Below are 12,793 nucleotides of genomic sequence, written 5' to 3' on the forward strand. Positions count from 1 at the left end.
TTATTTATGTTCACCTCTCCTGGAATGACAATGTTACAGATCTGTAGGTTATCTACCAAAAAAAAAAAAAAGGTACACTTTCCTTTTCACTACACTTAAGATATACATTTGTAAATAACAAAGTAAAGATTAGGATATTGATCTTAAAACCTACACGAAGTTAGATATTATCCTTCCAAGAGCAGGATAAGACTTCGCAAATCTGCCTTCTTCAAATATACAGGTTTCCCATAATTGTTCCACATTATATCAGTTCATACTGTACAATATGTATACAAATTCAGCAATAGATACACAGTGGGTTATTTATTAAAGTGCAAGAACGCCAATCATGCACTACTCCTTTACAGAAACGCCTATTGACTTGAATGGGAGTTTCCCTGCATTAGATCAATATAATTGCAATTGCACTTTAATGAATAACCCTTACAGTATCAGAAAGGTGTATTGGTAAGTAAAGTAGAAGATATTTTAAACCAGGTACAATCAGACGCACACAAAAGGCTTACATTCCTGTACTCCTCTTTATTTGAAGCGGTTGTGACAAAAAAAACATTTAATCCAACCACCTTAATATTTAAAAAATATATATCACAAGTAAGAAGGCAATTGTATAAATGATACTATCAACATTAGTCAATTGAATGTAAGAAACAGATGTTGGTTATGTAGCCAACATAGGGGGGGGGGAAGGAACAGTGTCCTTATATACCCCAGCATGGAGTAAAAAATAAAAATCTTCAACAGGAGAGGTGCTTGTCCCGTTAAGGGTAGCTGCACTTACAAGCATATGAAAATAGAGGAGAGGCAGCATTCAATTCTAGGCAAGCGTTACACTCACAATTAAGCTACGAATTGGGAGTGCAACGCTTGCCTAGGATTGAGTGATGCCTCTTTCTTATGTAGCCAACATATCACTGTTCAGTGTTTTCCTAATGTGTTTTGCGGATTCCCAACACAGCAAGTTCTAATGACGCACGGTGCATCTTGTGCCAACTTCTGCCCCAATCAGAACATACTCAAAAAACAAATAAACAAACAAAAAAAAAAAAAGACAGGTGTTTATAGCTCGTCATGGTTATAAGTAAATTCTCTGGCAGAAATATATCCATCGCTGTCCTCATCTTCTTTTTCAAAAATGCTCTCGACCAGAACTTCGTGATGGCTTTCATTCACATCGCTCCCATGCTTCTCAAACTCAAGCTTCAGATATTCTTTTACCTAGTTTGGAGAGAAAAAAAAAAAATCCAATACTATAAATGAAAATATTACAGGGTAACTGGAAGGGATAGTTTTTTTTAACCCCTCAAAATACTGGATGGGCCTGCAATGCAATAATTTAAATTTGTATTGTTTGGGCTGGAAACCATATACTGTACATGCTGCTATTGATACATTCTCTCTCCAGGATCAGAATCTAAGTTTGGTGCAACAAATGATTTACATAAACGGAATGTGGGAGTATATAATATTATACATTTAGCACATAGCTGTGACAGACGCACCATATGTTGGTATACACGAATGTTTTTCTTTTTTTTTAATGTAAGCAACAATATTGTAACCCGCGGATTTGTACTGTGAGAAATTGAGAAATGTAATTTTCCCCCCCTCTAGTCTCTTCATGGGAACAGAAACGTAATGGCAAAAAGTGCATTGTCCAGTGTCTTAATACTACAAAGTGATTCTAATCTGGGTGAATTAGAAATTCTAAGAAATAATCTTGATGGATAATTTTCGACACCCATGATGTTATATGAATCCACTGTTCCAAGAACTGTGAAAGTGTACCCAGTCTCGGACTCTCCGCCCTAGTCGCGCATGAAGATTTTTGGAACACTACCTTCTATTGAAGGTCTTTGTGGTCTCCTTTCTTGATCTACCCCCTCTGCGATGGTTGTGGAAGCTGTGATGCCCAGGATCTGGTGTCAGATATGTGACGGTGAAGGGGTAACCAGGCCATCAATTAAGGTATTATGCCCGGCTGGTTACCTCTGAACCATATTTGTGGGTTTAGAGTGTAAGTTCGTGGACCCATTGGTTGTACATGAAATGTATGTGATTGTGCAACAATAAAGACTGTGTGTGTGTTTTTCCTTTCCAGGAGTGCTAACCAGTAGAGCTTTTCAGGCTTTGAGTTTCAAGGGGGGGTTTGCTGTAAAAGTATTGTCACAAAAATGCATCTGGGAATCAAGTCAGATTCCCGGGGACATATAGGCACAGACCTCCGTTCAAAAGCCTCCCTTGAAAACAGTTATGTGGCTCACCGCCAAGTTCCCTGCTTCAGCACAGACCAAAAAGGTAAAAGGGAGCATAGGGATGTGAGGTGCCCCTGACACAGTCAAGAGGTCCCCAGGTTAATGGGGTTACTCATTTAATGCCCAGGTCACCCAGAAGCTGTATAGGGCGTGACTCACCACTAAGTTCCCTGCTTCAGCACAACCCAGAAAGGTAAATGGGCCATAGGGTTGTGAGGTCTCCTTGAAACAGTCCATGGGTCCCTAGGTTAATGGGGCTATCCAGTAAATGCCAAGGTCACCCAGAACCGGCATAGGGGTTCTGGGGTACTCCAATCAGCTACAAGATTGTGAGAGGACTTTTAAAAGTCCAGTCCAAAGTATTGTATAGAGTGTGGGGAATATGGCTAGTAAGAAATAACGTGCATCTTCTTATTCTATTTCCCATAACCAAAAGACTTAGGATATTTTTTAAGTGTATATTTTAGGGAACAGTGTGTTTTTAAAACATATGCTTGTGCACAGTATAATGAGCTGGGACTCTTAGACAGTTCCACTGTCTACTCATACAGTGGGGATCAAAAGCCAGAGAGGAAGTCTGAGATGTCAAAACCATTTGGACAGGAGGGAAGAAGTCAAGTACCCACGTCCTCAGATCAATGGACGCTCTTTGAATTTCTATTTGGCCCACCAGACTGGCCGGGGCCTGTCACTGTGGGTGGCATTGAGGGACTCAAGGGCCAGAAGTCCCAAATTGCATGTGCCCCTTGGTTCATTCAAATTTCCAGGTAACCCTGAGCGTCCTACCAGCTTGTCTCTGATTATTAGAAGAGATTTTTCTCACGCTTTTGATATGGGGGAGGGGGGGGCAGTAATCTGTAATGAAAATAAGAGGTATTATAACCCCCTGCGGCCATGAGATGCTTAGTTCTCCAAGGTTCTCCAAAATGTTCTCCAGTTGTAAGTCTCCAGCAAGAAAAGGGCTGCTTCAGCGAAAAGCTGCCAGAAATATGTTCTGTCCTGTTTTTGCAACTATGATCAGGGATAGAATTCCCTGCAGCTAGGAGAGTCCAGGTTGTTAAACCAATTCCAAAGTAAGTGTGTCTTTTTGCTGTATTTTGTGCAACATTGTGTGTCTGCCTGTTCCTGTGAATAAATTTACAATTTATTTCATTAACTTATTTTGCTCAATGCATGATCCTGGTAAAAAGGTGTAAATGGCCTGGTCTCCAATGATAGGCCTGTTATATCGGCCTTTGTAAAACCTTCTGGAAGTTCCTGCTGAGGTATATTATATTCTGCCTGAGGCACACCATCTTCTTCATCTGGAAACGTTTGCAATGAATGAATCCAATACTTCACTAGACAGGAAGCACCAGCGAAGAAGTTCCAAGCAAACGAAACGTGTGTTGGGTAGTGATGACGTCACAATTGATATGTCACAAGCGCGACTGAGACGCAGGTCTCAGCTCTGTAAACAGCTAAAGCAGCGTGGGGGAATTTGCTAACGGGAATCTTTATCTCTCAGACAGATAAAATATGATACGGACCCCAGGAAATAGCCACTACTAGCAGATAGCACCGGCTGTTACATCTTTAAGTGAAAGCTGAACTATACTTCAATCATACCTCAATTTCACTGCACCAGGAGCTTATCACAATATTTATTTACATGTTTGTTTGTCCTACACACAGAGTGTTTCACTTGTACATTTGAAGTTATTAGTAGCACTTTGCACAATCCTAGTACACACCGGGACACGCAGCATTTTACTCCGTCTATCCTCCTATCTACCCCTACGCCCTCTGTTACAGTTGGTGCTCCATAGGTTTTTAATAATTATGGTTTATCTTTGTAAATAAATTAATAAATGTTATGTTTTAATATACCAGTGGGGGCTGAGTGCATCCTATAGGGAATCCTTTTGTATCTTGTACATTACTATACAGAAGCAACCTGTGATGGGTAAGGATACAAGCTTCTCTTTTAGAAAGATCTCCAACATGGATGCCACCTGACTTCACTGCCTCTACCAACATGGCCACCGTGGCAGGAAGTCAGCCTCTACTTGAGCTGGATTGTTCACACCTGGCGTCTCCCTTTATAAGGCTTCCATTCCCCTCTCTCCTTGCTTGTGCAAGGTACTCCCTACTTTATCTCATGTTGGAAGCCCTGTTGCTGTTTTGCCTGCCTCAGACCCCTGCCGGACTACTCTGCCTCTCTCTCCAGCCCTGACCCCGGAACTGTGACTATGACCATTGTGCCTCTCTCCAGCCGACCCCGGAACTGTGACCACGACCATTCTGCCTCTCTCCTGTCCTAACCCTGAAACCAGGTATTCTAACGGTTCACGATCTACATCCCAGATACGGGTCGTTCTATACTCTCCACCTCTGTCTAGTTGGTTGTCTCCAGGACAGTGCAAAGCGACGTACTGCACGCAAACGTAACACCTTTATATTAAATTGTCCGCTGACCTCTTTTTTAGCCAGAGTGCTTTATGAGTTGCTAACTAAGAAGATTATCGTATCAGTAATGTCCAATAAAGGGTCAGAAAAAGAAAATCTAGTGTACGTCTTAGATTAGAAAAATCATTCCAGATCCACTGCATTGATGTTCCTGATGTGATATCCTCTTTCAGATTGTTGAACCTTGAATGTATGTCGCACACATTACTTACATAAGTGTCCACAGCTTTTGGTTGAAATGGATCAGACATGCTTTGTACGTCACTTTTAGAGGGAGACGTACTGTATTTCTAATGTTACATCGAAGGAAAAAACAAAAACCGGTAAAATGAGGATAGATCCCTACGTTAATCCAGTTATGTCTGGGATCTTGATCCCTCATTTTGTGAATATCTTCTCACATTCTCTACTCTAGAAACGTCTAATTCCTCCATCATTGCATATTTCACCCATGCAAATGAAACTGACATATGCAATGGGGTTTCTTTTAAGATGGCCTGTTTAGTGCAATCCTCGCATAGCCTTTTGGTGTAACCTGATGGAAACGTTTCCTCACAGCATGTACAGAAGCTTTTTTTTTTTTTAGCTTGGTAGCAGTGCAAAAGTGATTTCCCCCCCCTAGGGTCTGGCTTATTCAGATATCCTGCAACAGAGGTCTGGAGTGCATTGGTAGCAGAACAGATACAGGCAGACTTTCTTAAGAGAGCTTCCTTAGGCTGTTCGGCAAGCTATGTCTATTGTCCTAATTATGATTGTCAAACCAGCAGAAATGCTAGAACTGACCAGCATCCATGGTTTACATTTTCTCCCTACACTTCCAGAAACGCTGTGGGCATAACCCATGAGGAGAAAAATCGGTTCCAACGTGGTGTGGAAGTTATGCAAAGGAGACTCTGGGTTCAGTACCACCTATCTTCCACCTCTGAAGAGGGTAAGGAGAGCCTGGGAACCCTGCTGCTTAACGTGGTATCACGGAGGGCAGAAAAGATTTCTGGGAACCACAGTAGTATTTCCCCCTGCGGTCAAAACACTACACCGTGGTCTATGGGGACTTTCCTCACCCTGAGATCTGATTTAAAAAAAAAAAAAAAACAGGGTTGGAGACAAGGCATGGCTTTAGTGGAGTAAATGCCTCCTATATATGACAATGATTCTGTGCTACCAACAAGCTGGAGGAGCTGCCTTTTCCATCATGTTCAGGTTTCCATGGGAATGCAGAAGATCCCTTGTGACACTAAAATATCTTCATTTCCAACACCTAAATCTACTCAAAGCAGTAACCTGCTTGCATGTAAGTCGCATGCTGTGAAAAGTGTGGAGACAAATCGGAATATTTCAGTGAAAAGAAAGTAAATGTTACTGAATGTGTAACCTTTTAAAGTGAAACTTGCTGAAACTAGAAGAGAAATTCCACTCTTCCAACAAAGTCCTGCTCACACATTTCCCTACGACAGTGCATATTTTTACAAGGACATCCTGTGTTTTTCTACTTCTTATGTCCGTCCATCATTTTTGTCACATTCACTCTTGAAGATCAAGTTATAATATACCAGGAGAGATCAATGGCACACAGATTGTGCAATTGCACACTAAACATAAATAAAATGTATCCCCATACAGTTGACATAATAAACTAGGTTTTATTTTTTTAACCAAAAAGGTCAGGTCAAGGTCAAACAAGTTCCTATTAACCAAATCTGTGCATCAGATTTTTCTGACATAAAATTGACTCCATTTCACTTCCAGGCATAGTTCAGACATTACATGAACCATCATTACAGCCAATAGTAAAATAGTGTTCAATTCCCCTATCCAATATGCTACAAAGCAGTCTTCCTGTGCTGGAGAAAATTTTATTCTCATTAATTTGAATGTAGTAGCCAAACTTTCTACAACAGAGAAGACCTCCTCATGGCATATGAAGTAGGGACCCAAGGGTAACGCACAGTACCTTCTGTTAACTCCTCACTATACTGAACTGCAGTCTTGAGCGGTTCATTACCCTGCTCTACAACACCTTGAACAAGGAAGTTTTAATAACATTCATGACATTTCATTTTCAAAAGCCCTAAGTAGCAGCTCGAGTTGTGTAGAAAGCAGTCTGAAATAAATGAAATAATTACCTCTTCTTTGGATAATTTCCAATCATCATCAAGGTCCATCTCTTGGAATGATTCATGGGATCTTGGTCCATTTCTGATTTCAAGAAGGTCGATATGGAAGATGAGAATACTTTCAGGAGGCACTTTTCCTACAAAACCATAAGAATTCATTTATTTGCGCGTTTTCAGGTATTTTTCTAAATGCTTTGTTACAGTGAATTCCCTAGTCTTCTAGTGCATCTGAAATGATGAGTAAAGACATTTTGAAGTATTCAAAATAACGTTTTTAAAAACAGTGCATTGTTGGGAAGTACTCAATAACTTCAGTTGATTACAGTACCCATAGATTACCGTGTGGCATGGTGTACTAAGCCTTTCCTGTACTGAATGGGTTAATGCAAAAAGAGGCAGTGTTTAAAAACATTAAAAAAAAGTCTTGTTATACAATTAGCCAAGCTCATGGGAGCTGGAAATAACAGAAATTGGTCACTTAACTTTATGTTCTCAGGGTTACAAATATGGAAACTGCATGCAGCCTACGAAAACTAATGTCTAGGATTGGAAATAAAATAATCCAGGTAAAGCATTTTTCACTCCTGTATAGTAGAGTAATTTATAAGCAATACCTGGTGTTGATCACTACTATGCTATTTCACAGTTTATTTATATTACAAATTATTAAATAATATATGAAGTGAAAAGTTGCAGTTCCTGCTGCTCATTATTAACAATGCGGCAGGGAAGATCTTAGATCGCCTGCAACAGAAATATTGGGACAATCACAGTAACCTTTTTCTGTTCCCAAGGTCAAAGCATCTTCGAGCACCATCAAGTCATTTTGGCCAAAGCAAGACCTGGTGGAACATCCAGTTTTCAGGCCCGAACATATAGACTTAGCACCAGATCAGTGTGTTCTATTAGAACAAATGATTCATCATCACAACTCCAAAATCCAGTTATGTCCACAGTATTTCTGGCCAGTATCTTGCCTTTATTGAAAGAAACTACAGATTACATTAAGGACTAACCTTCAAAACCTTGAGGGGGAGGTTTGTGATGGCAATTATGAAACACAGTTGGGCATTTATTTGAAAGGTATATTCAGTGGTCGACAAATCACCAAAAAATCTACTCGCCACCTAGTACCACACGTGTGCTGCTTGGGCCAATAGGAGCTTGCCACGATGTTAAATCCACTCGCCCGGGGCGTGCAAATGTATAGGTTTGTCGAACACTGGGTATATTGCATCTTTATATATTCTTATTTCATGCTAAGTTCACAAGTTATATCTTACCAAGATTTTTATCCTCCCCCACCCCCCAAACTCTAGTCACCCATTTAACACCCCATGCAACACAGAAAATTGGTTAGCATTGGGGCAGAAATCATCAGTGTTAGTTTCTGGATTTTACAGAGTTAGGAGTTCGAGAACAATGTGAAAATCATTTGTCAGTCTCAAGACAAAGGCATCTCTCTGCTCCAAAATATGCCGAATGCTTAAAGCAGTGGGAGCACCATGACTGCAAAAACCTCTGTGACCCAAGCATGTGTTAACTAGATTTTGCAGCAGAAAGCTGCTCAGCATTGGAGTTCGGCACAGATTTGATGTAAATTTAGTTTATGTACACAACCAAATACTCTAAATCAGGGGTGCGTAAACTTTTGCAGCTGCGCCCCCCTGCCTGCTGCCCCTGGTGCTCACGCCCTCCTTACCTCTGTCTAGGGTGACCACCCGTCCCCCTTTTGCCGGTACAGTCCCGGTTTTTCGGGAGCTGTACCGATTTTCTGTGTGTACCGGAAATGTCCCGGATTTTCCTCAATGTGTCCCCATTTTTATTTTTTTTGTCCCCGGCGGTGCGCGAGTAAGCTGCGGTGCGCTGTGCGCGAGTAAGCTGCGGTGCGCTGTGCGCGAGTAAGCTGCGGTGCGCTGTGCGCGAGTCTGCGGCGGCGCGGAGGAGGAGACTGCAGCAGCCCGGCTGGTAAGTATTTTTTTTTTTTTTAATGCCAACCCCCCCCGGCAGTTTCCTACCTTGTTGGCCAATCCCCAGCGTCCCGGCATTAAGCCCCGCCCCCCGGCATCATCCTTCACCAAGGACCTGCATGTGGAATGACTGGAAGGAAGGGTGCCTGGGGGCGGGGCTTCCGCTTCCTGCGGCAGAGCACACGTGGTGTGTGTCTCTGCCCGCGGCTCCTGGCTCTTCTGCGCGGTGTCTCCCCCCCTCTGCCCGCCCGGGGGGATAGGAGGTGGGTTTTTTATCCTTTGTCTCCTGTCCTGGCGCTCCCTTCCCCCCCCCTGTCCCCTTGGTTCGGGAGATGGGCGCGGGGGCTGGCAGTGGTGGCTGCGCGGTGTTCCCCCATTCTGCCCCGGGAGCCCGTAGCTGCCCTCCGGGGGAGGGGGGGCGGCGGCAGTTTACCTTTGTGTCCCGGCGCTCCAATCCCCCCCCCCCTAGGTGCGGGAGATGGGCGCGGGGGTGGGTGCAGGGGGAGGCGGAGAGCCACCTGCCCGTGGCTGCCTCTGTACTCCAGTCTGTGTGTGTGTGTGTGTGTGTGTGTGTGTGTACCAGTGTGTGTGTACCAGTGTGTGTGTGTGTACCAGTGTCTGTGTGTGTGTGTGTGTGTACCAGTGTGTGTGTACCAGTGTGTGTGTGTGTATGTACCAGTGTGTGTGTGTGTATGTACCAGTGTGTGTGTGTGTGTGTGTACCAGTGTGTGTGTACCAGTGTGTGTGTGTGTGTGTGTGTGTGTGTGTGTACCAGTGTGTGTGTGTGTGTGTGTGTGTACCAGTGTGTGTGTGTGTACCAGTGTGTGTGTACCAGTGTGTGTGTGTGTGTGTGTGTGTGTGTGTGTGTGTGTGTGTACCAGTGTGTGTGTGTGTGTGTGTGTGTGTGTGTGTGTGTGTGTGTGTGTGTGTGTGTGTGTGTGTGTGTGTGTGTGTGTGTGTGTGTACCAGTGTACCAGTGTACCAGTGTGTGTGTACCAGTGTGTGTGTGTGTGTGTGTGTGTACCAGTGTGTGTGTACCAGTGTGTGTGTGTGTACCAGTGTGTGTGTGTGTGTACCAGTGTGTGTGTGTGCCAGTGTGTGTGTACCAGTGTGTGTGTGTGTACCAGTGTGTGTGTGTGTACCAGTGTGTGTGTGTGTGTGTGTGTACCAATGTGTGTGTGTGTACCAATGTGTGTGTGTGTACCAGTGTGTGTGTGTACCAGTGTGTATGTGTGTGTGTGTACCAGTGTGTGTGTGTGTGTGTGTACCAGTGTGTGTGTGTACCAGTGTGTGTGTGTGTGTGTGTGTGCCAGTGTGTGTGTGTGTGTACCAGTGTGTGTGTGTGTGTGTACCAGTGTGTGTGTGTGTGCCAGTGTGTGTGTACCCGTGTCTGTCTCCCGCTCTCCCTCCCCCTCTCACCCTCTCCCTCTCTGTCCCTCTCCCTCTCTGTCCCTCTCTCTGTCTCTCTCACCCTCTGTCTCTCTCACCCTCTGTCACCTTCTCTCTCTCTCTCTGTCACCCTCTCTCTCTCTGTCACCCTCTCTCTCTCTCTCTGTCACCCTCTCTATCTCTGTGTCATCCTCTCTCTCTCTGTGTCATCCTCTCTCTCTCTGTGTCATCCTCTCTCTCTCTCTGTGCCACCCTCTCTCTCTCTCTGTCATCCTCTCTCTCTCTCTCTATCTCTGTGTCATCCTCTCTCTCTCTCTGTGTCACCCTCTCTCTCTCTCTGTGTCACCCTCTCTCTCTCTCTGTGTCACCCTCTCTCTCTCTCTCTCTGTGTCACCCTCTCTCTCTCTCTCTGTGTCACCCTCTCTCTCTCTGTGTCACCCTCTCTCTCTCTGTGTCACCCTCTCTCTCTCTGTGTCACCCTCTCTCTCTCTGTGTCACCCTCTCTCTCTCTGTGTCACCCTCTCTCTCTCTGTCACCCTCTCTCTCTCTGTCACCCTCTCTATCTCTGTGTCATCCTCTCTCTCTCTGTGTCATCCTCTCTCTCTCTGTGTCATCCTCTCTCTCTCTCTGTGCCACCCTCTCTCTCTCTCTGTCATCCTCTCTCTCTCTCTCTATCTCTGTGTCATCCTCTCTCTCTCTCTGTGTCACCCTCTCTCTCTCTCTGTGTCACCCTCTCTCTCTCTCTGTGTCACCCTCTCTCTCTCTCTCTCTGTGTCACCCTCCCTCTCTCTCTCTGTGTCACCCTCTCTCTCTCTCTGTGTCACCCTCTCTCTCTCTGTGTGTCACCCCCCCTCTCTCTCTCTCTCTCTCTCTCTCTCTCTCTCTGTGTCACCCCCTCTCTCTCTCTCTCTCTCTCTCTCTCTCTCTCTGTGTCACCCCCTCTCTCTCTCTGTGTGTCACCCCCTCTCTCTCTCTCTCTCTCTGTGACACCCCCTCTCTCTCTCTCTGTGTGTCACCCCCTCTCTCTCTCTCTCTGTGTCACCCCCTCTCTCTCTCTCTGTGTCACCCCCTCTCTCTCTCTCTGTGTCACCCCCTCTCTCTCTCTCTCTGTGTCACCCCCTCTCTCTCTCTCTCTGTGTCACCCCCTCTCTCTCTCTCTGTGTCACCCCCTCTCTCTCTCTCTCTGTGTCACCCTCTCTCTCTCTCTGTGTCACCCTCTCTCTCTCTCTCTCTCTCTCTCTGTGTCACCCTCTCTCTCTCTGTGTCACCCTCTCTCTCTCTGTGTCACCCTCTCTCTCTCTGTGTCACCCTCTCTCTCTCTGTGTCACCCTCTCTCTCTCTGTGTCACCCTCTCTCTCTCTGTGTCACCCTCTCTCTCTCTGTGTCACCCTCTCTCTCTCTGTGTCACCCTCTCTCTCTCTGTGTCACCCTCTCTCTCTCTGTGTCACCCTCTCTCTCTCTGTGTCACCCTCTCTCTCTCTGTGTCACCCTCTCTCTCTCTCTGTGTCACCCTCTCTCTCTCTCTCTGTGTCACCCTCTCTCTCTCTCTCTCTGTGTCACCCTCTCTCTCTCTCTCTCTGTGTCACCCTCTCTCTCTCTGTCACGCTCTCTCTCTCTGTCACGCTCTCTCTCTCTCTGTCACCCGCTCTCTCTCTCTGTGTCACCCTCTCTCTCTCTCTCTGTGTCACCCTCTCTCTCTCTCTCTCTGTGTCACCCTCTCTCTCTCTGTCACGCTCTCTCTCTCTGTCACGCTCTCTCTCTCTGTCACGCTCTCTCTCTCTGTCACGCTCTCTCTCTCTGTCACGCTCTCTCTCTCTGTCACGCTCTCTCTCTCTGTCACGCTCTCTCTCTCTGTCACGCTCTCTCTCTCTCTGTCACGCTCTCTCTCTCTCTGTCACGCTCTCTCTCTCTCTGTCACGCTCTCTCTCTCTGTCACGCTCTCTCTCTCTGTCACGCTCTCTCTCTCTGTCACGCTCTCTCTCTCTCTGTCACGCTCTCTCTCTCTCTGTCACGCTCTCTCTCTCTCTGTCACCCGCTCTCTCTCTCTGTCACCCTCTCTCTCTCTCTCTGTCACCCTCTGTCTCTGTCACCCTCTGTCTCTCTCACCCTCTGTCTCTCTCACCCTCTGTCTCTCTCACCCTCTGTCTCTCTCACCCTCTGTCTCTCTCACCCTCTGTCTCTCTCACCCTCTGTCTCTCTCACCCTCTGTCTCTCTCACCCTCTGTCTCTCTCACCCTCTGTCTCTCTCACCCTCTGTCTCTCTCACCCTCTGTCTCTCTCACCCTCTGTCTCTCTCACCCTCTGTCTCTCTCACCCTCTGTCTCTCTCACCCTCTGTCTCTCTCACCCTCTGTCTCTCTCACCCTCTGTCTCTCTCACCCTCTGTCTCTCTCACCCTCTCTCTGTCTCTCTCACCCTCTCTCTGTCTCTCTCACCCTCTCTCTGTCTCTCTCACCCACTCTCTGTCTCTCTCACCCACTCTCTGTCTCTCTCACCCACTCTCTGTCTCTCTCACCCACTCTCTGTCTCTCTCACCCACTCTCTGTCTCTCTCACCCACTCTCTGTCTCTCTCACCCACTCTCTGTCTCTCTCACCCACTCTCTGTCTCTCTCAC

General features: G+C 45.8%; 1 protein-coding gene across 1 annotated transcript in view; it reads right to left on the reverse strand.

Moving 5' to 3' along the window:
* Positions 1-505: 505 nt before the first annotated feature.
* The window catches only part of FKBP14 (FKBP prolyl isomerase 14), an 18,253-nt gene continuing 5,965 nt past the window's right edge, over positions 506-12,793 (reverse strand). The window contains exons 3-4 of the mRNA XM_075586872.1: positions 6,830-6,957; positions 506-1,221 (exon numbers count right to left, since the gene is read on the reverse strand). Coding sequence (XP_075442987.1) covers positions 1,063-1,221; positions 6,830-6,957 — 287 coding nt within the window. The 3' untranslated portion in view covers positions 506-1,062. The remainder of the gene's footprint in view (positions 1,222-6,829; positions 6,958-12,793) is intronic.

Source organism: Ascaphus truei, chromosome 2 (assembly GCF_040206685.1).
Source record: "Ascaphus truei isolate aAscTru1 chromosome 2, aAscTru1.hap1, whole genome shotgun sequence".
Classification (NCBI taxonomy): Eukaryota; Metazoa; Chordata; class Amphibia; order Anura; family Ascaphidae; genus Ascaphus; species Ascaphus truei.